This window comes from Oreochromis niloticus, linkage group LG15 (assembly GCF_001858045.2).
Source record: "Oreochromis niloticus isolate F11D_XX linkage group LG15, O_niloticus_UMD_NMBU, whole genome shotgun sequence".
Lineage (NCBI taxonomy): Eukaryota > Metazoa > Chordata > Actinopteri > Cichliformes > Cichlidae > Oreochromis > Oreochromis niloticus.
This window is the reverse complement of record NC_031980.2, coordinates 11014821-11042771: the sequence shown is the minus strand read 5'-3', so window position 1 is coordinate 11042771 and position 27951 is coordinate 11014821. Positions and strand designations below refer to the sequence as shown.

The following is a 27951-nucleotide window of genomic DNA, read 5'->3' as shown; positions in this document are numbered from 1 at the left end:
CTGCTTCATAGGTTTTGTCTCACATGGCGGGATGTCTTATCCAAAGAGAATCACAGATAAGTGGATCAATATATAGATTTTGTTAGACTTGAACTCCTACCTTGGGGTCTTGTGACTCACCTTGAAAACAGAAGAATGCCGTTTGACATTTTACTGGTCAAAAGGTTATTGTATTCCAAATGTAAGGAGATAAGAAAGAATCATTAGTCGCTGTATCATTTCCACTCCCAGTATCAGATTCAAGCTAGTGAGGGACCTGTCTCTTTGCTGTTTCAATGGATCTGTCAGCATGACAGGCTCCATTTTGGTTCCCTGCTGTATAGACTTAAATTATTCACTGGAGCATTTTGCTTCATGCTTTCCCCTCATCTCCTACTGTGCATGTGTGTCTGCGTGTATGTGTGTGTGTGGAGACGGAGTGAAAAGAGTAGGAGGGAGAGAGGGGGTGGAACAGGTGTCTGCCGAGATCAGTGTATGGTACACACAGACGTCTCGTCTCGTCGACAGGGCTGCAGGGAGGAAAAGGCGAGAGTGAGTGTTGGGAGAGAGAGAGTGGGAGAGAAAGAAGAGGAGGGGAGAAGAGTGGAAAGGATGACACAGGGCTTTTGCCTGAGGGAAAGGACATGTAGAGATGAAGAGTGATATAGGAATGGAGTAGGACAGAAGGATAAATGCAGGTAACAGAGGGCAGGGAATGATCGCCCAGAAGAATGAAGTTGCGCGGATAAGTCAGAGAGGCAGATGAAAAAGTTTTCCAATTAAAGAAAAAAGGGCAAAGGGGGAAAGCAAGGAGTAATAATGTGTGATGGAGAGTAGATATGGATGATGGTGAGGTAGATACCCGGGTGCCTTTTGACTAAGGGACAAACAATAACTTCCACGCAGTTCCCCTTCACCTTCATAATGTCTTTTCACCTTCCCTTGGCATCCTCTGCCACCCATAAATTGTTTCAATGACTTCTATTTCAATGTTTGTCCGGTGGGAAATGAAAGAGTAAAGACTTTTGCACTATGAGAAATGTATTCATCTCTGGAAGAATATTTAAACAGCAGTTTATTGGGCATCAGCTGCATGTACAGCCAGTTGAGTTAGTACTGCATATGTATATGTTAAAATTGACTTCATGGAAATAGCGCTTTCTCTTTTACTCCCAAATTCATTAAGACACTCACACACAGCTTGTGGTATGCTACCAGTGCACTCGCCATAACAACTACTGTAGGAGCAATATCCGATTTGAAATGTGACCGTTTTAGCTGCTTTAGATATGGCTGCTTCAACAAAAGTTACGCTTTTGTTTGTTGAGTTTCAAAATATTTGTGATATTCTCCAGAAAATGTGAAATTGTGAAAGTTTAAAGTAAAAGCTGACCCTACTCTTCTACCTTCTTCAAAGTAGTAATCTCAAAAATTACTCAATTTCCCATTTTGATATCACAAATTGCAAAAACGTCCATGTTGGAAATAATAAAAATCTAGTCTTTCTATTTCTAGTATTAAAACCAAATATTATTACAGAAGAGTGCCATACTTGTCTTTGTTCATTTTGCTCATGTTAGATCCCTTTAAACATTCTTGATACATATTGTCCTGTGTGGCTTCCATACCTTCCTCAGATTCCCACTTTTTCTCAAGATCACATCTCAATCTCTACAGTATATCTGCTTTCACCTTTCATTTCATTACCTCGAGCCGAAGATGAATCTTGTTCCCTATCAGGCATCATCTCACACGACATTAAGTCATTCAGGTTTGTAGAGAATAAAGTTACAAAATATTCTTTCACGTGTTGCTGTTTTTGTCCCAAACTGTGGTGTGAGTTGGAGGACATATCTCCAGTTCGAGCCTCAATCGTCCACGCGGCGTTTTATGTTTTATAAGATGGCAGCATTGTCGGGAATCAGTTCTCAGACTTGATGCGGATGCATTCAGTTTGCATATCTGTTTAAATGTATGAGTGTGTGGTGGTTGTTTGGTTTGATGAACATCAGAGAGGTGTGAGGTGTTCTCTCTTGAGCCTCAGCCAGCTGTGGCGTTAGTAGCGTCACTTTCCAGATACAAAAGCGTCTGAGCCTCTTCTGTTGTTCTCATCAGACCAAGATAGCGCTCTGTCAAAATCACAGTCACTCCAGTTACATCTGCAGTGACTGGTTGTGTGATAGATATCCAATCAGCAAAGTGATTAATTGTTTGACTTGTTTATCAAACAACACCTGCTGGTTTCAAGTATGAAATAAGAAAATTTGCCTTTTTTTAAGAGGGGAAAAAAAGGAAGGTGTCACCTTGGGCAGCTTTCTGACGAAACAAATCGCCATTAGACATAAATATCCAAAATGTTCTTGCTGTTATCTGCATGCTGTATTATTGAAAATATTACCTAAACATTGTATTTCAAGCCCTTCCTAGTACACCTCAGTGCAGCTGTGACTGCTCTAATGAGGATAAGATGCAGTGTGTACAGGGGTCATCATCCTTTGGGCCCTGCTATTTGGAGACAAATTGTGCAGTTGCTGTGCCAGTAGCCCCAGGCCGAGTGCTCCGAGTATTTGGATGACTCACACCTCTGTTCCCAAGCTACTGTGTTAGAAATTGTACTGGACTATTAGACCAACTAACATCCTACGCCGTCTGCACAGCGCTGTTGTTGACTGAGTGCTACAGGCATGAAGGCTGCTACGTCAACATATCAATCTGAGTTTGTTGACATGCACGTTTTTTTTCTTTTTTAAAACAATCATAGAAATAATTTAGATATCTCAATAGACATGATATCTCATACACATCACCACACCACAAGAAAAGTGCAATACTTCAGAGCAACCTTGCACTTTTGTATAGTTTGTACAGTTGACATTATTAGGTTTGTTTTATTGCTAGCTTTTTATTACTTTTTTTATTTATTCTAAATGCTGCTACCAGGAAACTGCCTTTAATATCGTTGGACATCTGATGTTTAATGACAACAAAAGGATTCTGATTCTAAATGAATTGATATATTATATACTTTAAATAACAACACAACAAACTTACTGTTAGAACTTGACCGATTTATGGGCGGGCCGATATTGTCAGCCGATGTTAGCCATTTTTCTTGGTATTAGCATTTATAAGAGACTTTTAAATGAAAACTAAAAGAAATGAAAACTACAAGAAAACCCTTTAATCATGTTATGAGTGTTGACGTGACAGACTTAGGCTACTTCCATACGTACCTGGGTAGTTTTGAAAACGCAGATTTTTCTGTGTGTTTGCACCTTTCGTCCACACGTAAACGGCGTTTTTGGTCACTGAAAACTGAGATTTTTAAAAACTCCTGCCAGGGTGGAGATTTTCGAAAACTCAGTTTTTGCGTTTACGTGTGGACGAGGAAAATGGAGAAAACGCAGCGTCAAAGGTGTGCGCCTTTTTTGGCGTCACACACTGTGCACCAGGTTATTGTTTCGGTGAAATGAATTTCTACAATGGTGGACTTAGACAAAATACCATTACTGTTAATCTTACTCTCTGCAGTGTTTAAATGCTTACATATACACACACAGTTACTGTCCCTCCACACATAGCACTCAGTTCCGCTTCTATGCACCATCTTTGTTTACTCTTTCCCACCGAGGCTTCTAGACTTCTGATTGGCCAACATTTCTACACGGTTAGGAATATATCGCCACCTGGTGCTTTGGCATGTTCCTAGCAGCGTTTTCCTTCGTTTTGGCTTTTACGTGTGGACGGGATTTTTAAAAAAAGCGAAAACGGAAAATCTCCGTTTTCAAAAATACCCGTGTACGTGTGGACGTAGCTTTAGTCATCGGAAGGCACTCTCCAACTTCCTTGTTAGCCACACACGTGTTTTTGAATGCCCCAAACACGACATCCAGCTGATCCGAAAAGAGCTTAAACAAGCAAATATAATACATATCAGGGAAATCTTTTTTTGTGTGTGTCTGAAAGGAAAAGAATAATAGCCAGTGTATTGGAATATCAGTATTAGTATTGGTCTTAAATAATTCTATATGGGTAAAGCGCTTCTTACAACATTACTAGAAACCAAATTAACCTCCTAGGACCTGGCGTCCACATATGTGGACATCACATTTTGGGTTGTCTAGACCAAAACGCTAAATTTTGCTCTACAACGGCCTGATATCCACTTACGAGGATGTTATACTGCCACTGTTCTATCTATCGAAATTTAAAGCAAATGCCCTCATATGCAGATCTCATTTTGTCTCAGAAACAAAAATCAGGTAAAAAAAATAAAATAAAATAAATCACGTAATTCTTTGTTTTTGCATTCATCAGGTCCTAATCAGCCCAAATAGCAAAGAGAAATTAAAAATGCATGCTATTAAAGAGTTAGGATCTTAGGAGGTTGAATAGAATTAGGCTAATCCTTCATATATGATATACTTGACTGCAGTATATTAATCATAAATAAGCATACACAAACTTTATACATGCAAAATGTGTACCATTGTGCCCTACTGAGCATCCCTATCAAAGGGTATGCAGTTATTGAATGTTTAAGTGTTCAACGTATCCTTTCATCTAGAATATGCAGTTTGAAGCTGTTATGTATGTATCTAGCAGTGACTCTGTGTGCGCTGGTGTGTGTTAAATCAGCTAAACAGTCACTGGGTGCAGAGAGACAAGGAGAAGTGGGACGGGAGCAAATGTTAACAGCTTACTATGACACATAGTTCACGTGAACATGTTGACCCGAGGCATCTCCTGCTCTGTCCACTTTCATTTCCTCCCGCTCCCCCACTTGAACCCTGCAGCTAGTGTAAATACTTGGTTGAATTTTTTATAAATTTTTTCTTACATGAATGCTTCCTGCACACTTTGTTTATATGCATGTGTGCGATCCTCAGCTGGTACTATAATAGATTAGAGAAGATTTATGGCTGGGAGTATCCCCCAAGCCATGTACTGTGGCTCCAGGAATGCTGTGCTACCGGTTGTAGACCCGGTACAGTGATCTTTTGTTGTTATACATATCCTTTTGATATTCTGTTTAATTAAGGGTAGAAATAAGTCACTTCACAGGTTCATTTTGTTTGGTTCCTACACATATTTATAGTCTGGTTCTTGTTCTAATCTTTTTTCAGTACCAAAGAAAATTGATTTTTGGTCGTAAAACATTGAGATTTTTTATAAATACTTGTATTTAGTGCTTTTAGAGTGGAATGCTCTCATTGCAGTAAAGTAAACTGGAACGTTTCAGATGGTTGGGTCATTAATTGGACTTCACCAGGGGAAAAAAACCCCCAAAACAAACCAGGCAGACCCTGAATCATCTGGAAAAGAACTGTTGTGTCAGAGCTACAGGAGATGGACCACACCTGAGGGCAAGCTCAGGGGACAACTTAAATGCAGGGAACTCGTGGCCTTGTGGCCTGCTAGAGGGTGAAGACATTAGGAAAGATGAAGAAGGTAAAGACTCTTTTTCTGTATATTAAATATGACTAAAAAGGATAGCTTAGCATAGAGACAGAAAGCAGCAGAAAACAGCTACCCTGTCTTAAACCAAGTCTAGCAGTAACGCTAAATGTCACTAATTAAAATGTCATTTTTTCATTCTCTAAAAACAACATGTTACCTTTTATAGGGGTTTATGCCATCGGATGTTGGGATTATGAGCGAGTTCTGACAGATACGGTGTAGCTGTGCTCAGCTAAGCCAATCGATGTCTAGCGGTAGCTTCATTTTTAAGAAACGGATGCGAGATGTGTCACCTTTTTTCTAACCTGTGGCAAGAAGATGAATGAGAGCACGTCTCCAAAAAAAGTAAATCTGTTCCAATAATACAACAATTACCATTTCATGGCTGCCTCTGCTGATTTTGGTCTCTTTCAGGAGGCTACAGTTTTGATGAGGAAGCAGCTCTCTATGGAGAATTAGTATAGCTAAGCCAGGACTGATGTCTGGAACATGATCCTATGTAGCTGTCATGAATGCTTACATAAAGAATCACACAAAATGACCATTAATAATAGACACACACATACAACACGCGTGGCCTGTTGAGGTCACATTAGGCCACATAAGAAATCAGCAGGCTGCAAATAGGCTATTCAAGCCATGTTGCCGCAGAGGCACTGTCATGCTGACTGCGCCTCTGCTGCCTGAGAGATTGTCACCCATGATGACACCAGATGTTCAGGACTTCACTGTGTGGGCATGTGTCAGTGTTGGAGTTAAGCTGTTGAATAGGTATGCTCGATGATTTTTTGTGCTTTCATTTCTAAATGCATAATATCTGAAATACCGTCCTATGAATTCACTTACTGCTATATTCTCTGCATGTGTGAATGAGGAAATGTGGGTGTGTCAGTGCCGAGGAGATGCTTTTAAATTCAATGAGGTGTTACCTTTACAAGTGCTTAAATACCCCCTCACCCCTGTGTTCATTATACACGCAAAGACAATTGCTTTACGGTGCACGTGCGCATGCATGCAACATATGTATTGTAATAGCCCATTTTCTTTAATGCACTAAAGGCATTGCTGGGTAGGGAGAATGTTTGATATACAGAGAAGGATTTGGTGCAGTAAGGCTTTATAACAGATGACTGGCTGAAGGTACCAAGGGGGGGGGGATTGCAAGATTTTATGATGTTCTGAACAAGCATTATATTTGCCACGGGGTATTTAGTTTTACTCTTGCCGTTGCTTCTGTGTGTGTGTGTGTGTGTGTGTGTGTGTGTGCATGTCTGTCTGTGTGACATATAAAACCTTCAGTTAGTTTTTGAAAGACAAGAATGTGATAAATGCAAAGATACTATGAGAATACAAGCATACTCTGTGCACACAAGCATATATTGAGACAAATACAGTGGCATACATGCACAGTATAGCATCTCACCATTCCGTGTGTGTGTGTGTGTGTGTGTGTGTGTGTGTTTGTGTGCATGTGCGTGTTTGCCTGTGGATGATTTTTGGGAGCCTGCTCGTGCTCTGCCCATCCTGCCTCTGTTGCTATGGTGATTCCTTTATCTCCAAACCTGAATGTGTTGGGGGGGTTTTTGTGAACTTTGTAAATATGTTCACTTCTGGTTTATTTACTGTACGACAACAGGTTTTAACAAAATAGTTTTGCTGTGAAGTCTCAAGGGAGGCACGGAGAACATTATATATAAAAACCCTGAAACTAGATCAAGTAAACCTAATGGGACGGGGGGGGTCTGACAAGGAATTTGGCAACTGAGTACTATTTTGCTGTGGCATTGAGGGGGATTGTTTACAGATGGGGTAGATGTTAAGATGTGTCTTAATTGTACTGACACACAAATGTGTGTGCGGGTGTGGACTGCTGTTCGCTGAGACACAGGCAGTGAAGGGGGGATTAGATAAATCAACAACTCTGGCTGCAGCAGAGCTTAGGTAATAAGGCTCCAGCACTAACGGGCTAAATATAGAGACGACTGAATGACTGCTTGCCTGCCCACTAACTGCTACCTTCTAACACACACACAAGCACACACACACAAACACATTGTTGTCTATTCTTCTTCCCTTCTATTGCCCTTTGGTTATATTCATAGATTCATGGAAATATGCTAAGCTAAATCGAATGAGCAGAGTTAACATTCATCCCTTGCTAATTGATTTCCATCCAAAATATGTTCCCAGTGAAATATGTACATCTTTTTACATTTTTGATATTGTCATCAGCATGTCCTGCCCTCCGCTGTCAAAAATATGCAAAGGGATGGGTCAAAACAACGACTTTGCCTTGCCTCAGTTTTGCATTACTTACATTTGGCTGCAGCTCCTTCCTCTCCTTCTCTTTGTCAGGCATCCCTGCCCTTGCTTCACGGTGCTGGGGATATGTTTCAGGCTCCAACAGTCACTACTTTTTTCAGCAGTGACCTTGCCTGGCAATCCTCTGCCCACATCATCTCTTTAAGGCAGGGCAGGTTAGGTCCATTCGGCTCCCATGTGGCTCACAGAAAGAGGAGTTTTGACATAAGACTGTCTGGAGGGTAAAGCACAGACAGCAGGGGGAGAGGAGAGGCAGTCGAGCATTTTTTGCTCTATCTTCTCCACTGACATGCAAATGGACACACATACCAGCACGTGGATGCACATACACATAGCCACTGGGGACTTCCTGGCCTGACAGAGTCATCCATCACAACCTTTAGGAAGCTTATTTCTTTGTACAGCCTTTTAGAGCCTTGGAATGATTGACAGCTCTGTCCTCCCAGCAGACCACTTCGACAAGTCCAAAGACACTCGGTCTTCATCTAAACCTCACTATGGGTTAAGATGAGGGCTATGACCATGTCATATTAGTAAATCTTACATGATGCCTGTCTACTCCATCCTGGCTTAAAGGGAAAAAAAACTGTCTGTCTTTTTGATCTTTCTTACAAGGTCCTCTAAGGCTCATCCTGGACCAGTTGTTCACATAAGTGATAACCCCATGGATGAAGGAAAGGTAAGAATCAGCGGTTTTCTGAACCCAATCGCAATATCTTGCAAAGCTTACATTGGTCAAAAGTCTGTGCAAAAAGTCTTGAATTACCCCACAATTCTTTATACGAAATTGGATAAATGTGCAGCGAGTTATTAAAGCATGGAAACATACAGGGATTGCACAGTATATAAAGCAAACAGAGGAGTTTATATAATTTTAACAAGCTTGAAAGTCAATATTTAATGTGACTACCTTTATTCTTTAACACTACCTGAACTCTATTAGGCAACACTTCTTGTAATTTCTTTTAGTAACTTTTAGGAATAGTTCTCCAGGCTTCCTAAAGGACTCTGTTAACATGATCCCACAGTACTTTAACAATGACCAGGTCCAGACTTTGGCGAGGCCACCTGGATTTTATCTGTCCAGGTATGTTTTTACTACATTGGCAGTGCGTTTGGGATCATTGCCATGTTGAAATTTGCCAATCAGACACTTTCCAGATGATATTGCATGGTGGATCAACACCTGAGGGTACTTTTCAGCGTACTGATGATAATTTGCACCAGAGTTTTTAAATTGGTATTGATCACACCATAAGACCTATTGCCTCTAATTTTCAGGCCAGTTCTTGTGTAAACTTGGGACATCTCGGCCTTTTCTTCCTGTTTCCTATCCTTAAGAATGCCTCATTGAAAGCCAATGAGTGAAAAAGCAGTCAGTGCCCAATGAAAAACTTTGAAAGAGCTTCAGAAAGCCAGGAAAATTACAGCTTAAGCCCACTTTTAAAAACAATTTACAAGGAAGTGTGGCACCTAGGATGCAAAATATGAAGAAACAAGGGGTGACTCAAGAGAAAGCATTACTCTGTTTTTTAGTGTAGCCCCATTTAAGTATAGTTTAATTTGAATGCAGCTTGTGCTGACCACTTTGACCACTCTTCAGATATGTATCAGCATGCCTTTTAAACAGCATGTGATAAGTATATAAGGATATAAGTTGACAAGACAGCACCCAGGAGGTGCTGGAGGACAACTACTGTATATATTTGTTTTGGTTATTTTAATTGATGAGATGAATTTGACACAAATGCAGATGATTTTTGATGATTTTTGAGACTGAGTGCGGCAAGTATTTTTCTGTGGATGAGCTCAGATTTTTTTAAAGCATCATGTTCTTTTTGTATTATCTGATATCATTTTTTGTGAAGTAGGGTGGGCAGGTTTTTTTCCTGAGCCGCTGTAGTCTTCTTACACCTGACTTCCTTTCACGCTGTGCTTGAATGTCAAACGTATTACTTCTTTTTCTGCCCATCATGGGGTCTTTTCTACCCCCCTGTCTGTCATCTCTCCTACCTATCTCACTGACTGCCTGTCGCTCTTCCTCTCCAGCTTATAATTGGATTTGAGTCTGGGATCGTGGTCCTGTGGGATCTCAAATCAAAGAAGGCAGACTATCGCTACACATATGATGAGGTAGGCAAATATCCCAGATTTCTTTTCTTCTCTAATAGATTTCCAGCATTCATTTGACTTCTGCTTTTTAAGAAAATGTAATACGAGGACTGGAAGTGAAATCACACATTCTGAACTGAATTGCATACATTTGTGTGAATGTGTGTGTATTGGTCTGTGTGTGTGTGTGTCTACCTGAGTTTGAAATATTTTACTACAGCTGTGTTTCCTTTCTCTTGTCTGTGTTTTAAACCACACAATGGAGGGGAAAAAGAGTGCTGGCAGGGTGATAAAATAAGAAAGATAAAACTTTCTCGGCTCTGCTTCACCTCAATAAGAAAGGGGGTATGGCAGGTTTGACTTCATAGTAGGATGAAGCCAGAATTTGCTTAATAAGAGGATAACTTTTAAACGAGCCATCACTAACTAGATTTGTGTTGTCAAGCTAAAGACATAAAGTATTTCCTCTTTATCCCTCACATACTCGTCATATTTTATGTCTTCGCGGCATGGTCTGGGTCCATTTTGACACAGGCCAAGAATTCTCTCATTATAAGTGTCTAAATCAAGTTTTGATCTACAGGTTTGGGAAATTTAGACTTAAAAAATGGGCGATTAATGGATAATTAAACCTTAATTACTACTTTCGAGAAAATATCTACTCTTATGCAGTACTATGTCCTAGGTGCAAATATAATGTACTCACATTCATGTAGATCTTTTATAGTTTTACTAACCACTTTAGTCGATATACTTCAAGCTGAACCTCCTTGCTGTGAGGTGAGAGGGAGATGACCACTGCATCACTCTGTTATAGATCTCAAGTGTCCAGGAACCATCTCTCAAGAAATTCTCTAACCTCTGTCTGACCCCTTATGTGCACCGTATTCTGTTCTGTTTATAATGTGTGCCCATTATCCTTCAAAGACCAGCAGGTGCCCATCTCGGCAGGAACTCAGGCTAACACAGACAGTTCTTGTTACAGTGTCAAAATCCCCCTTAGATTCTGTCACCACTGTCCCGTAAGAAAATACAATTTCAAGATTTCCTAAACCACCATTTCCCTTGATATTATTCACACTGGTGGCTCTAAAATCCATTTAAAATAGATACAGGTTCAGTTTGACCCAGAACAGCCTAAATGTACAAGGAAACAGTACAAAATGTTAAAATATTTTCACTTTTCATTTGTATTCTGGGTCAATTTAGGTTTTTTTTGCTGCCGTCAAATATCAAAACGGGCCAAATTTCACCCAAACAGTATGAGAGGGTGTAAAATTACAAATGAAGTGCTGGCACGGGCTGATATTTACGAATTTTAAGTATGTAAAACTTTAGTAGTTTCTAAAAGTTTTAAAAGCATCTCTGAGTAGCACTGTAGAAGATGTGTTGTGTCATTTACAAAGAAGAAGACTTTGTTAAATGCATATTTTAACATGGTTATGATTCACACAGTAGAGTGCCATGTGCTCATGTCTGATTGTAAAGTAGCACAGTGGTTTTCTTTTATAAAAACAAACATTTTTTTAAAATAATGGATTATTTGGCTTTATAAGGTAACAGTGTATTTCTGTAAATAACAGAAAATATAAATAGAAAACGGTGTCAGAGCTGCTTAGACTCTCTCTGGACCTAGCATTTATCTGACTGAGATTGGGTCTTGCAAATTAAACAGCATTGTGATGAAATCTTGTTTTAAACTAAGATTTAGACTCATGTTCACTGCTTACATCTTATAAGCAGTACATGGCTAATAACACTGTCATTAGCCATCCACTGTATCACTTACTCTGCTTTCTGAACTCTATTAATTTATTGATTTGCAATTAAAAAAACATAAATCCTACTAATGTATGAGTTAAATTTGACTAATTTAATGCTATTAGTCGGTATAAGAAATATCTGCCTTTTTACATCTAATGTAGCTGTTCCCCTTCAATCTGATTATAGTCTGAACTCCTACAGTCTCTGATTTAGACTTCCTAGTAGGAGTGAAACATCTCTATGAATAGGACCTCTCATTCATAACTTTGTTACTGAGGCTTAAGCCAGCTGAATGGCTGTAAGAACACACATAGACGCACACACTGACTCAGCATGTACACGGCTATGCAGCTGTGTCTGCGGCCTTACACAGGCTAAGTCTGTTTAAGATAATGAGATTATCGTATCACTCATGTAGATGCTCACCTTGTTGGCACTGCTGTAAGATACAAATACAAAAAAAAAGAGGTGGAGATTTTGTATGTTCAGTATGTATGAAGCTCTCCTTCTTACTCTGTCTGCCTCTCTGCCTTTGCTCTCCCTCCATCCTTTTCTCAGATAAGCTAATATCCTCCCACTGCTCCTGGGCATTACAGATCCTAGTATTGAATCTCCCAGAGGAGCTCATCTCCTCTCTCCAAACCCTCACAGATACACCTCCCCAGGGACTGGGGGGGTTAGATTGGGTGGGAACTGAGGGACAGGGTATTGAGCTAGAGGGTGGGCGGGGTGTTGTGTCTTACTTCACTGTGATTTTTCACTCCCTGACTTAAAAAAAAGGTCCTGCAACATGCAACTGTTTTTCATCTCATTTGATATGTGGTGAAGTTACTCCCCTGGTTACCAAATCTAAACGTTTTCCAGGGTCAGGTATCTTTAAAGTGGACTTCACTGCAGTAATTTCTTTTTATTTTCTGTCTATATTTTAAAGCATATTTCCTATAATACAGTCCATAGAATTCCTGCCACCCATTGTAATCTTAATAATAAGCATAAATAGAATTAGCATCCATTTGTTAACCTCAATATAAACTAAACTATTAACATTAATTGTAATTAAAAAGCCACTGATAATGCATGGATTTGCAGGCGGTGTTATATTTGCTGGCTGTGATTTACTGGCATCATGACTCTATGCAAACTCCACATAGCTTCTTCAAACAATACTGTGAAGTAACTCTTTTCCAGCTCTCACATCCTCTCCAAGCTATAGTCTTCCTGCCGTGCGTGCTTTTTTTCTCCAGCGTGCTTTCATTCAAACCCTATTTGCCTAGAAGCTTCCTGCCAAGTATCAAAGTTGTCGACTGAAATGAACAAGGAAGCTTTTCGTCTTCTCCTTTTCAACAGCAGAGTAAGCCATCAGACCGCGCGGTGATGGATTCAGACTTTAGAAAATGCACAGACATCTTAAAGCGTATTTTACTCATGATGGAAATTTGCGAATGTTTAAACAGCTGAAAGGCAGTCTGTGGTCTTTGATTTCAAAAGATAGAGATAATGAGCAATGCCAGTTCCTGTTTTCCTGCCACATTTTTTTTTAACAATTCTTATAAGCGTTCTTGTATAATTTGTGCAAGTAGAGGAAATGAAATTCTTTCCGTTAAAAAAAAATATATGAAGGCAGCATTTGGAAATTACAGATGCTGACAAACTGAAGAACAGTTAGCAAATTAGCAAACTTATCCTGTATCGCAAAGAAAAAACTTTCCAGCAGAGTTCAGGCAAACAAAGGCAATAAAACTTGTTTTTACAAGCTCCTAAAGAGCTGAGAGAGCACGCCTTCAACTCTGTGTCTTTCAGTGGATTGTCTATTATTAGCTGTGGATCAGCAGTATGGGTTTCCAGTGAGTGCTAGCCAGAGAGCATCTGTCACTGTGACCCTGCCTCGCTCTTCTCCATCTGACTCAACACCTTGGCCTGAGTCTGGCCCTGATGAATGGTTAATATTGCAGCCAGATCTGAGTTAGTTCTTCCCTCCGCCCTCTGTGTTTTTGTCCTGGTGGCGCACACTGAATGCATGGATGTAATTTGTAATCCTTTTTTTCCCTTCAATAAGCCCATTGTTTAATTGCACTAATTTATTCAACAGCCTTCTTACACTGTGTGCAGAAAGGAATGAAGGAAGGGAGTTTTTAAGAAAGATGATCGTTCCTTTCTGCACACATACATGTGCATTAACAGTAAAAAAAATCAGTAGTATTTTGTTGTATAGATGCCATACAGTGTTATATAGTAATGAGCACAGCACCTGCCATTATTCACAAGAATTTAGCGTAGAATTCAAGTAAACATCTTTCGTATCCCAGGAAAAAAAACATTACTTTTGCAGCTTGCAGTTTATTTTTATTGATTTCAACTTCAGAGTGCATCTGGCAGGCAGTCTCTATAGCTGCAAAGGCACGACCTGTTCAGGCTTTTGTCACAGATGTCCAACCAAAGCTGCACAGATAAGGCACTCTATTTTCCCTATTTCCCTTCCTTTTGTTCTCCCCAGTCCTCTTTCCCTTTCCATTCTCTCTTTTCACAAGTGGACAAATAAGAAATTATTGGTTACTTTGACTGCGACTACGATAACCAGGACGTGCAAACACAAAGCACGCCCAAACTTAGCACCTACGCCACGATCCGAAGAAACATCCACATTCATGCCAGAAAAACTTTGGGAACAAAATGTTTGCAGGGATTTGTGCAGGAGCAGGTCATAAGTCTTGCAGCTACTAATAAAGGGCAACAATAACAATAAAATTGGAAAACATATTCCCCTCAACCACGAAGCATTAATTATTTGAATTTAAATAAAACATAACAATAACCTGCTCCAGTTGTGGACAAATTTGCATTATTAACATATTTTATTCCAGCATTCATTTTGTAAACAGACTGCCAGTGTTTTTAATACTGTTGAATCAGACCGGCAGTGTTCTAACCAGATGGGTGAGATTCTCGACAAGAAAAAAAAAATCCACCAGGCAGATAAGACTTCCACACATTTCCTGTGGCATTCTCTGTGATGGGCAGCTCTGCCATCTTAATTTAATGTGTCCTCTCGCAGTGAATCCCTCCCATCTGGTTATCCCTTAAGATTAAAAACAAATGCTACAAAATGATCTGCAAACTATCTGACACAAGTGTGGCTTCATTAGGAAGTGTTTTCTTTCCCCCTAAGACCTGTTGAGATTTCAGACAGACAACTTAACTGTACAGAGCTGATGGGTGATTTGGCAAGGCTTGCGTAATACCCATTAGTGGTGAGAGTATCACTCTTTACATGATGGTCCGTCTCTTAGGGAGTCCATCCATCAGGATAAAGTGGATGCTAATGCATAAGTGTGATGTCGTAACAAGACTTCCCATACGTTTGGTTTGCTGGTGAATTTGGTTTTCTAATGCTTATTCCCACCCTGAAGTTGTTTTAGAGATGTTTACGAGCCGCTGTTTATAACACATGAGTCACATAATCATCCCAGCTGTGAGGTTTCAGGGTGGTATCCCAACCATTTGTATTGGATGAGTCTTACTCTTACTCTCTGTAGAATAGTCATCAACTGCTCATACTATCAGAAAAGCACATAAGAACATGTAACATATCTAACTGATTTGGTAATTTTTACTCATTTACAACAAAAAACCACAACACCCTGTTTACAAGTAAACTGCACAGCCATTCCAACAGCTCAGTGAGACTCCGCTTGGAGTTTATTTTTAACACTAGCATGTTTTCTGACGCCGATTTTCAACTGGCCACCACTCACCTTAGGTACACCTTGCAAATATTGGGTTGGTCCCCCTTTCACCTTCAGAACTGCCTTAACTGTTTGTGCACTGTTGCCGTTACACCCCAACCAGCAGCCTGACCCTTTGATACAAAGCAGGATGGATCCACGCTTTCATGTCGGATACTGACTGTTTACTCTTTTTAGAATTCTTTAAAAACTTATAAAAGATCTCAAGAAGATCCAGTTTGAGTTTTGCAGAATAAGAAATTCGACTTGTTGATCCTCTGAACAGAAACAAGGCTTTTTGTTCAGATGGGTATTTACACAATGCCACCTTGCCATCATACCTGTAGTGTCTGATTATGCTGGTTATGTACAGATTAAAATATTTTCTATAAGAATTAGAATTAAATAAAAATGTGAGATTAGCAAATTTTATTGCATTTGAGGTATTTCTTAAGATTGTGACTAAAACACAGCAGTTTAGACTTGATAAGGAGTTAAAGAGCTATTGCCCTTTACTGAACATTTTGACAGTATATTGTGCTTCCAAAGTTGTTTATTCAGTGAGAAACAGTGATGGTGAATCATCTTCATAATACAGAGAAAAATCTAAATGTGTAAATAAGAGGCTCACTGGGGCTTGTTTCTTTCAAGACTTATGTAACGAGCATCTTGCAACACAAAAGCAGAAAAAGTGGATTTAAAATAACTGAACAAAAATGGATTGCTCGTTGCAAATCACTGCTGACGTTTTGCCCCCAAATGCCTTGTTTGTTCAGATTAAGCTGGTTGTGTTGCTTGACTCGCATTACTTTTGCTGTGAGAACCCCGGTGTGTATGTGACTGCTTGCGTGTGTACGTGTTTTTACATGCACACAAACGAGTACAAAAGTATGTTGAGTACTCTGTGTAAAGTCTTGCTGTAAGGTAAGGTACCATTTAGGGTTAGCCAATTCTATTTCAGGGCTATTTCGGGTCATACTGTGACACAAAACTTCTGTGTTTGTTTTCCTCAGTTTTCTGTGCTTGTTAGCGTCTTTGTCGCGAGTGTGTATTTGTGTGTCTGTGTGAGGAGGTCTTGTGTAACTGTGATGAATGTAGACAGGATCCTCTCAGCCCCCAAAGACCAATCTGTGAAAAACTGACCTAATGTGATAAATCATGAAATTAGCCTTTTTAATTGGTATTGTTTGATTTGATGAGTGCCATGTGTTTCAATTATCCTGCTCATTTCCAATTAAGCACAGGGCATTGTTGCCTCTTGGGACTGGCGTGATGAACAACGCGCTGATAGATTTCTAGAAGTCTGTTACTCTCAGGGTAACACCGAATGGGCGAATTTTCCAGGGAGGAAAATTCAAAAGTGGACTGGACTGCATTGAGGGAAAATCATAGACAATTTATACCAGTATCCATTATTAGCTATCATCTATCCATAAATAAAAAGATAAATAAAAGGAATCTTTTAGTGCAAATAATGAAATTTAGATCCCCAGGAGAAAAGTCTGCACTTATAACTGAAAGTAAAACTTGGAACATTGATTTCGTTTCTACAGTGTGGGATGCTAAACATTTGACAAAATTAGAGATGCGTTCACACCGTATTCCAGACACCTGCAATAACTACATCCACACCACCTGCCACTATACACCAGTGAATCACTTCTGGCGAAAAAAAAAAAAATGCTGTCAAACTGTCTCTCCTTCTGGGCTGCTGCATCCAACCATCCCCACCATGTTCTCCACACCGCCGCCCCAGTTTAAAGAGACACAGAAGCCGTTAGTCATCATGTCTATTTATTTCTAACAATCCTCAGGAAGAAGAAATCTCAAAAACAAGCAGTGTGATCATAAAGGTGATTCAGTCTTTATGATTTTATAAAACTCGCCAGGAGAGACTGTGCAGCACACGACACACTTAACTAGTAAGCAAAAGTATGATGCTGTTCACTTTGGAGCACACAAAACAGGTACACCGCTCAGAGCGTGCCGTAAGAGCGCTGACTGATGCCATTCCCTTTCATGCAGCTTTTTTCTTAAAACTCAGCAGATTTGGTGAGCCTGACATATAGCACTGCTTATGATTAATGACACACTCAAGGCAAAATTGATATACACCTAAATAAATGGCAGCTGCAATTGGAAGAGATTGACTTAACCTGACCATGCACTCACATCAGCTCTGACAGAGAGGCAGTCATTCATTTCTGATGAGCGATGTGAGACAAGCAGCAACGCCGAGGACACAAGGCGAGCGGGACCAGTGACAAGTTCGCGCCTAAACGAGGGGATTTTCAGACAAAACGCCCTAAATATTAAAGGGCTGATGTAGATGGCAGCTTCACACAGTGTGCAGCCAACATATGGTTTGATGTTAAATGTCAAAATGTTTGCTGGTTTTAATTATCAGCATTGAATACGGCGACAAAAAGGCAAGCTTGGCCTTTGCAGATATACTTTGGTTTTGATGTGTTTGTGTTTTGTTGCTAGTACATAAATCATCCCAAGCCAGGCTTACAACAGCAGCAGGACTGTTCAGATGATGGGAAAGATGAGAGGACAGAGAGGGCACCAGCTCTCTAAATCTTGCCTGTCTTTCCCCATTATTCTCTTTATCTGTTAGCTTGTCTGTGAATCAGAGATCTGTATCTCCATTTGGTCTTTATTTTCTTCACTTGTGCCCTCTTCTCGGTTTTGAAGCCCTAACTAAAGGTCACCTCTTAAACTTCCCCTTTTGCAGCCTTTTCTGTAACTGTTGTAGTTGATATTAAGATTGTGATAAACCATATTTCCTTTTGTAAATATGCAAGTAGTTTTTAACCTTTTGAAAACATTTATATCTGAAGCTCCTATTGTTCCTCTAGCTCTCAGTGATGGACTATACTTTTTTTTCTTAATTTCACAGTAATTCATGCTAAACCATATGGTCTTGATTGAATTATTAGCAGTTTTTCAATTATATTGGATATTATGGACACATTTGTCAGAGTAATGCTGTATCTTCATGAAATATGACTCCTAAGTTAATAATATTGCTAATGGAACCATCTAGTTGGCTTTTTTCTTTATTTTACATTCAACAAATGGTTCCTATGAAAGCTTTTAATATATGCATTTGTGCCACAGGAAATTTTCTAAAGCCAGGGAGCTCTTTTATCTCACTTTAACCATCTGCGCAAGTATGCAAAGCCACGGCCATTTAAGCCAAGTATGGAAATCATGTACCGTATGGCTGTGGTAATGCAACAAACTTGTAGCGTAAGGTGCATGCTGGCACATAAGGTTTCGTTCAACTAAACCACTGCCCCCCAACCCTTGCCTTCCTGCCTGTCATTTCTTAGGCTATCCACTCAGTTGCCTGGCATCACGAGGGCAAGCAGTTCATCTGCAGTCACTCAGATGGAACTCTGACCATATGGAACGTCAGAGGCCAGGGCAAGCCCATACAGACAATCACACCACACGGTAAGGAAGTGAAAACACACACACACACACACTTTATACATACAATGTCACAGTAATTTTTTGGCTTGTAATGATTTCCTTGAACTGTTCTTTTTCCAGGGTTCCTACATTTTTAATGACTAGAACTGGGTGAAGAAGTTTGACTTTATTTTGTCTTTCCTTTAATCCACACAGGGTCAAAGGTATACGTGCTGCCCTTAAATCTGTTGTTCTCGGTGAAGGGATCAAGACCTCCATGGAGAGTGTTGAGATAAATCTAAAGGGTGTGAGATGTTTACTAGGCTGGAGAATTAAAATATGGGTGGGTGGGTTGCAAGTAGACTTTGCTTTAGAGGATCTAAACAAAAAAGTTGGGTGCCACCTATCTGAATATACCTCATAGCTTTGGAACAAACATCCACATAGAGTGTGATTTTAACTTTATTTTTTAATTGTTACATAAAAACACTGATTGCCCATGGTCTGATGACTTCAAGGTCTTGTAGTGTTGATTTTGTTGTTCCCGCTGTAGCCATCTCTCAAGTGTCTGCCTACACATGGCTCAATCATTGTTTCCTCATTTCAGGCAGAGGATTATTGTCGGTTCAATTATTTCCTGCCTCTGTTTTCTTTACTTAGTGTGTGCATGTGCGTCCTCTGTTTACTTCCTGCAGAAAGCAAGTCTGCTCTTTTGAAGATGCATTTAATCCATACTCTAATGTCCCCCAACACACCGACTCACCCCACTTAGTTCACCCAGATGAAGCACCTGGAAGAAAAATAGACGATGGCAACTGGGCAGAGAAAGCAAGAGAGTCAGAAAAGGGAACAAGAAAAGAAATGAAATCAAAGTTAAAAAAAAAATACAACAACTTCGAACCAGTTTTTCAAGCTGATTTTATGTGTAGGGGGTTGCAGAAAAGATTTCACCGCATGGGCTTTTTAATTAGTTGTTTCTCCCACTGCTGCATGCATAATTAGTTTGGTATTTAATGGGCAATTATGCAAATTCCTTTGACATGTTTAAGTAAGGCTTATAAGTCCTCTTTTAATTGTCTTTTTAGATATCCATTATTAAATGCTAGTTATTAAAAAGTGTTCTTTATTACACAGACCTGCTTTGCATAACCTGCATTAGGGGTCACTTTCGCTCTTCAGTAAGACTTTTCATATAAATTCAACTACTCACTGTACTTTGTGATACAGAAATGCGCACACATAGGCATGCATGTGATGGATGTGTAATTTTATTCCACACTGACACGCCTTGAGATTTGAAAAGATGGATTCTGTAAATCATCCAGGATCTTAACACCTTTCTTTGCATGTCCCCGTCGTTCCATTTGTCTTTCTTCTCTCTGATGAATAGGTTTCTGTTATTTTGCTGCATACTGTTCAGCGCAGCATTTTAAAGTGCTGCTTCTGGGGGGAAAAAAACCCCAAGACGACAGGAGAAACGAGAAGAGACTGGGTGAAGAAGGAGTGAACTGCAAACCAAAGTAACTTCTGTTTGTTCTATTTTAGGAAAACAGCCCAAGGATGGGAAGAAGCCAGAGTCTTGTAAGCCCATTCTTAAAGTGGAGTACAAAACAACTAGAATTGGGTATGATCCCTCTGTCTCACACGCATACACATATACTGTTATACACTTGTGCCCATGCACCTTCGCTTGAGCATGTTTATAGACATGCATGTGTTTAATGCCTGCAGAGCCATGACAAAAGCCCCCACAAAGCAGCTCAGGTTGCACATGTGCATTTTACTTACATACGATACTCCCCATACTTGTAACTTAACCCAATCATTCAAAACTGTATATTTCGTAGTATCAGCTTTTCTTAATCAGCTATTAGCCTGTTTTTGTCATATAAAGCATAAACTCAGAGGTGTGGATACTGAAGACAAGACAGCCCAGTCCTCTTTAAATCAAAGTCTTTTAACTCCAACCCTGATGTTATTTTGCATGCATCATGACATCTTACTTACAGTATACCATGGTATACATACATTGATATCCATGCAACAGTTCCTCGAAAAATTAAGCTCACTTTACTGATTTTTTTCATTTGTAGTCAGATTAACTCATGCTTTAAGTTTTACCAAGGCTCATAATGCCACTGCCAACGATATCCTGCTGGCTAAATAAAATATTAAAAGTGTGAACACACATTATTAAATAAAGCCCCACCATATAAAATGCCTACTATTTTAAAAACCCATTTAAGTAACTAATTGCATGAATGCAACTCGTTCCAGGGAGCCCTTCATAATCTTTTCCGGTGGTCTGTCCTATGACACGGTGGGCCGGAGGCCTTGTCTAACAGTGATGCATGGGAAGAGTACTGCTGTGCTGGAGATGGACTATCCTATAGTAGACTTCCTCACGCTATGTGAGACACCATATCCTAATGGTAAGTGTGCGTGTTTTGGTCTGAATGAGAATGTCTGAGAATTATGGACATTGTTAATTTACTCTTCTTTTGCACTAACACCTGCGGAGATATGCACACAACTTTCTGGTTTTTAATTATGTTGGACAGCCTGTCTGTGTGTGTGAGTGTGTTCCTGTAATAAATCAGAAATTTCCCAAGGGAAAGGATGCTACTTTTCAGTTTTATTATCTGACACATAGGCTATTACATTTTCATTTCATCCCGCTGTGCACAATGCCCTTCAATCTAAATTTAATTATTATTTTATTTACGGTATTGAGGAGCTAACAGCTGGAGCTTACCAGTATGGCCTGTATGTATGTGATCCAGGATGTAATCTCTGCTGCTGTGTTATCTGGCACGTATACAGCTACAGGACGGATTAGCGAATTATGTAAGAATGGCGACTTCATTATGTCACTGACAATCCGATGTCACTGCTCACTGAAATCATCTGGTAATGGACATTACTGGGTCTTTGGATTACACAATGAATGTTTGTCCATATAGTCTAACAATCCTGGCACAAGCAGATGAGGCGGTATCCCTAAATATCATGTATAAACTATACTTGTCAATGCAAAGTTGAATATTTTGGATGAATGATAAACTAAACAGACCAACTAGGAATTCTTGAGATGCCTTTACAGACAAGGAAATGATACAAATCCAAACACTTACAAAAGGTAGTGATGAAAATCGAATAATTTTTTTTCTTGGTACTTAGAGTACAGACATACAGGAGACAAATTAAAGAAAATACCTAAATGCTTTATACTTCAGTGAGGGGAAATGATGTAGTTTTGGTTTGCCATGTCCCCATTTATAGGGAGTAAGTGGTCAACAGATGCGTTGATGGGAAGGTCCATATCCATCGGAAAACTAGCTTAGGATGTTTCACAAACTGGTTAGAATCACATACACTATTAGGTCGGTCTTTGATGTTGTAGTTGGAGCTACAAACTGTGAATTTTATTTTCAAATCAAAGATCCTAAAGGAATTGGGACGTGTTGTTACTGTCCAAACATAACACAAAGTTCGGGTGGTGATATAGCTTTAAAATGCCATCCATGCATCTCTGCCGCTTATCCTTTTCAGGGTCGCCATGGGGGGGGGGGCTGGAGCCTATCTCAGCTGTCTTAGGGCGAGAGACAGGGTACACCCTGGACACGTCGGCAGTCTGTCGCATGGCTAACACATAGACGCAGACAACCATTCACACTCACATTCACACCTATGGGCAGTTTAGAGTTTCCTATTAACCTATCCCCACTAACTGCATGTCTTTGGACTTAAAGTAATTTAACAGTATGTCAAGAAAATCTGCAATGATGATATTTCTGACGATAAAAGAGAAACGGTGTTTTATTGATGCTTGTCATCGAAGGTTGAGACACAGTTCTTGTTCTCAGACATGCCTGGGCTTGTCTCATGGTGGCACGCACTAGGAAACATAAACATTTTGTATCGCCTTATGACATTTTATTGCACGTAAGAATTTTTACTAGCATTATCGTGGACGATATGATAGGAAACAACCCTTGTGTTCTGTGACAGCTGGGTCTGGACAAACCTTTAGGGCAGCAAGCTCCAGAGGAGGTTTTGCATGTTTGCCCTTTCCCATAAATTAAGTGGGGCTTTATAACTCCAGTCTGCTCTTGTCAAGGGGCTGTTAATAACAAACAGATTTGGGAAACGCTCCACTTGACACGTTGATTATTGCAAATGTATGAAACTGAAGCAATTTTTGCACTGCAGGTTACAGTATATACCGAGCCTCTGCAGATTATGCAGTGGCAAGTAAAATAAAATGAATTTATTCATTACCACAGTTAAAATCTATTATGAGGCACTAATCTTAAAATGGAATATGACATTTTACTCTCAAATCAGACTGATACAAATATTCAACTTGAGCAATATCCCCTACAGTTATAAATTACATAGTATAATAAAATTCTAGCGTTGAGCGTTCCTGCCCTCACATCTTAAGGGCATAGATATAATTTGCTGTATAAAGAGTGGGAAATTCTTCCCATGTGGTTTGCATATTTCAGGGGAGCTCTTTTCTCATGGAATTACAAGACTGATAAAAGTGTGATGTTATGAATCTTTGTGTGGTTTGCAGATTTTCAGGAACCCTATGCTGTGGTCGTCCTTCTAGAAAAGGATTTAGTGGTGATCGACCTTGCACAAAATGGGTAAGTCCGACTCTGTTTTTCAAAAAATTGTTCATTATCTTGACTTTTGTTGCTTAACCATGGGGTAAACTGCTACTTGGCCCAATAGTACAGCTTGTCACTGTTGTTTATTATCCCTTTCTTTACTTAACATATTTAGTCAATGTCCAACATTTGTTGAACTGCATGTTGCAGGTATGCAACACTGTGTCTGACCAGTGCAACTGACACCGGCAGACATATTTTTATTTAGACTGACTTATCACTTGAGTATGTGCGGGCTGTATTTAACAGTTATCCAATATTCGAGAACCCCTATCCTCTGACTATCCACGAGTCTCCTGTGACCTGCTGCGAGTACTTTGCCGACTGCCCTGTGGACCTCATACCTGCACTTTACTCTGTTGGCTCGCGGCAGAAACGACAGGGCTACAGCAAAAAGGTACTGCATGTTTTATCATTGGATGCCATTCCTGGTTTTGTGTCCTTCTTCCTCTGACATCTTAATAGAAAATCACTTGTACAACATATCGTGGGTGAAGAAGAGACTTTGGATTAAGACATAGACTCAAAGGGCAAAGCCTCTGTTTTTCCAGATTTGCAGTTTTGCATGTTTGAAAATATTCATTTATTCTGAGAAGACTAAAAGTAGTGCATCCACCATATATGATTGTGTTTTTGTTACACTTAAATGTTTCAGCAAGTATTAATATGCAATACTAGACAAAGTAACCTCAGTAAATAAAAAGAATTCAGTTTTTTTTTTCCAAACCTGGTCTTGTCCACAGAATATTTTCCCCTAAAATCTTGGAGATTATTAAGATGTGAGACCAGCCTTTGTGTTCTTTTCGGTCAGCACAGAGTTTCTCCTTGGATCTCTCCCATGGATACCATTTTTTGCCAAGTCTCTTTCTTTTTGCTGATTCATGAACCTGAGGCAAGTAAAGCCTGGAGTTCTTTAGATGTTGTTCTGGGTTCTTTTGTGACCTCCTGGATGAGTCGGCCATTCCTAGGAAGGTTCACCACTGTTCCAGGTTTCCTTTATTTGTGGATAATGGCTCTCACAGCTTGTTTTTTTTACTGGAGTCCCAAAGCTTTAGAAATATCTTTGTAACCTTTTCCAGACTGATAGACGTCAGTGACTTTGTTTTTTGATCTGTTCTTGAGGTTATTTAGATCGTGACATTATTTGTTGCTTATTGCGATATTTTAGATGTAATAAAATGAAAGAAGCATATACTTAAAACAAAATGAAATACAGCTGCTTTAGTCAAGGTGGTATGTGAGTCTCCGTGAGAAGGAAAGTGCTGTAAAGTAAGTGTCGTAATAAAAAGTGCTGCATGTGTGTGAGTGGTAAGTAAGATGGGAAAGGTGCTACATAAATAAAATGTATTTAAAGCAAGAAAGTAATGATAGGGGAAAAACACTGTAAATTCATAGACATGTTGCTCTCATTGCACAATAATGAATAAATAAAGGCATACCTATGGTGTGAAAGAAATTTTAGCAAATCCCTCAGCTGCACACCAGGCAGTAAAAAAGGTTTAAGAGCAATGAAAGAAAAAATATATAAAAAACTATCAAACCAGTAACTACGCTTAGTTGCATATATAATTATATAAGCTCTGAAAGCACAAGACTCACATGCCCTTTTTTAGGATTATGTTGCTGTAGTAAAACTTATATAACAATAAAACGGGTTTTAAATTGCTCGCAGCAGAAAAACAAGGAATAAAATTGCGTCTCAAAATCTATATTATCAGTGGTCATTAGGGAAACACGAAAGCTTTCAACTAGAGACCTCAATATTTTCGCAGCGAGGTCCAGAGCAGATTATGTTTGAAATCCAGCTTCTGAGAACAGGCCTCGGGTAGACACCACATGCTAAACATCCCTATATTTATATTGCCGCTTTGTCAGCATTGCATGCTGTTGTTAGAAATGAAATCAAAGCATGACTGTGTCTCAGAGAGCTGCTATCACAGCTGTTACTGGTGTCAAACGAGTATTTTGGGGAAACGTCACAGAAAACACAAATTATTAGGAAGTTACTGAACTGTAATTAGAAGTCTGAGACTACAAACAACTAACTGCTGCTCCACATTATTGAATGAGGCAAATTTTGAAATATTTGGATATAAAATTAATTGCAGTAACTCATGAAATAATTCAGTTGCCATCACAGATTTTTGATGTGATGAAAGAGTTTAATGCCAAAGGAACAGAAATTCCCACAATGCGCCTACATACATAAAGAACAAGAAGGTCACAGGATAAAGGGCACATTAATACCTCGCTCTACATAATAGGTGAATTTGTCTTAGTCCTCGGAAATATATTTCTTAACGTTTCCATGAAGCCAAATGGACTATATAGCAGTGCCATGTTACCTAATGATCCTCCTGTCCCTCAGTACACCTCCTCTGTCCTCTCATTCTCTTCTCACATCTCTGTATCATTTAAGACAGACCCCCTGCTTTTTCAGCCATTATGTATGCTTATGTTCTTTTCTCTGTTGCCTTGTTCTGGCTTTCTGTCTGAAATGTCAGCATGCACTGACCCAAACTGGCAGCCTAGCTTCTTCCTTTTTTTCCCCTGTTAAGCGCAAGCCTTACTGAGCTGCGGGAGGGTATTCTCACATAAAGATCACCGTGAGTCATCCCGTTGACCTTTGTATGTGTCAACGTGTTCATAACCAAACCCCCACTAACACACACTCGCACACACGGAGACTCACACGCACACCATAATCGCAAGACACGCTGAGAGACGTACGCCAAGGACTCGTGCTTGTTTTCCTGCGTGCACTCACACTTGCACTGGTTTATCATGTCATCTATTTGCACAATCAGTGTGTTCATTGACACCTTGTTTACTGACATAGTGATTCCCGTACGATCTCATTTACTAAGGTAACGCGTGTGTTGTCTGCTGTCTATCCAGGAATGGCCCATTAGTGGTGGGAACTGGGGTCAAGGCATACAGAGCTACCCAGAGATCATCATCACTGGGTAAGACACTAATTTCATTAGTGTTATCTTTATTATCCTGCACAATTGCTTTCCCCTCTCCTGCACTGTCAGGTCACCAAGTTTTTATATATTCCCATCATGTGCACTTTGCTCCCATTTGATGCTTATTATCCCTCTCGAAGCTGTCAACAAGGGGGGGTGGGGGGTGTTTTTAACAGAACACATGCGGGAAAGGAGTGACATTGAGGTATGGGTTAGGCAGTAGGAGGCTCTTGCTCCTCTCCTTCCTCCTTGTCTCTTCTCCCCCATGTGCCACATTATTATTCTGCCCAGGTTTTTTTTTTCCTTCGAAGAGTGCCACAGCCTGCACAGTATTTCTCTCCCTCTCCACTTAGCTGAATTGCCAACAAAACAAAGAAGAAAAACAGCCAAATGACATGCATCTTTTTGTGACACCAAATAGAAAATCTGTCAATTATCAATACGAAAGCATTCTTTTATAATACATATTGATGTTACGCCTTTATGTTTGTCTAGAATTACTTCGATATTAATGGATTATTGAATGTTTTCTTCTTCAAATGTTTGTTACGGAGTTGGGAACCCATGTATGTCTAGAATATATCTCCTCGTTATATCATTAGGACGTCTTGTGATCTGAATTATGTTGATATTGCTTTGGAGCTGTTCAGATGCCCAAATACTTCTGGCTATATATTTACTGATTAACTTACTGTTATAGTTATAAAAAAATCACAAATTACAGCGCTGTGCAAAAGGCTTGAGTCGTTTCTAATTACCTCTGCCAAGGAGGTTAGAAGCTTGAGAAGTTTTGAATAACTTTGTAGGGGTGTAGAGTGAGGTCATGTGAACAATCTGTTAAGATTTGCCCCATATCCACTGAGGTCTTTAAGGTTAACTTAGTGATTTATTTGTTAAAAATTGACAAAAAGCCTTAGAACTTCGAAACTATTTTTCTTACAAGTGTAGTGTGTATTATTAACAAATAGAAACTAATGTATGAAGATTTAAATTATGCTATGTTTCGCCTCTCCTTGAAGGTCAAAAGATTGGACTGAAGGTCAGAGTGATAAAAATGCAATATAGAGCTATTTAAAACAGTTTCTTAAGTCATTGTTTGTATTGACAGCATGTAGGCATATATGTGAAATGACATATGGGGATTCTAAATGTTACTACTTTAGTAACGAGAGCTTATTACAGTATATTTCTAACTAACTAGGCAGATCATTCTCTTTGTGTTGACAATACCTTCTTTAAAAATATAGTGCGTTTTGGGAACAACTTGAAAGAATACCCAGATACCAGTATCATTATCTAAATGTTCACTATACAAACAGAAGAAGAAGAAATGTAAGCATCCTTTTAACAGTAGAAGACATTTTATGAAAGTTTAACCTTATTTGACCTTAAAGAAGAGGTCACAGGTCCAAAGAAACGTCATATTTAGAATCCCCATATATTCCCTATATGTATATGTTGTGAATATAAACACTGACAGTGAGAAACACAGTTTTAAATATCTCTATATAGCATTATAATCAC

General features: G+C 39.5%; 1 protein-coding gene across 4 annotated transcripts in view; it reads left to right on the top strand.

The window, feature by feature from the left end:
* The window catches only part of stxbp5a (syntaxin binding protein 5a (tomosyn)), a 94976-nt gene that overhangs the window by 47903 nt on the left and 19122 nt on the right, over positions 1-27951 (top strand). For all 4 annotated transcript variants that reach the window (XM_005454664.4, XM_005454663.4, XM_005454662.4 and 1 more), the window contains exons 7-14: positions 8377-8440; positions 9811-9894; positions 18698-18821; positions 20325-20403; positions 21057-21211; positions 23362-23434; positions 23708-23855; positions 26357-26424. In XM_005454664.4, coding sequence (XP_005454721.1) covers positions 8377-8440; positions 9811-9894; positions 18698-18821; positions 20325-20403; positions 21057-21211; positions 23362-23434; positions 23708-23855; positions 26357-26424 — 795 coding nt within the window. The remainder of the gene's footprint in view (positions 1-8376; positions 8441-9810; positions 9895-18697; positions 18822-20324; positions 20404-21056; positions 21212-23361; positions 23435-23707; positions 23856-26356; positions 26425-27951) is intronic.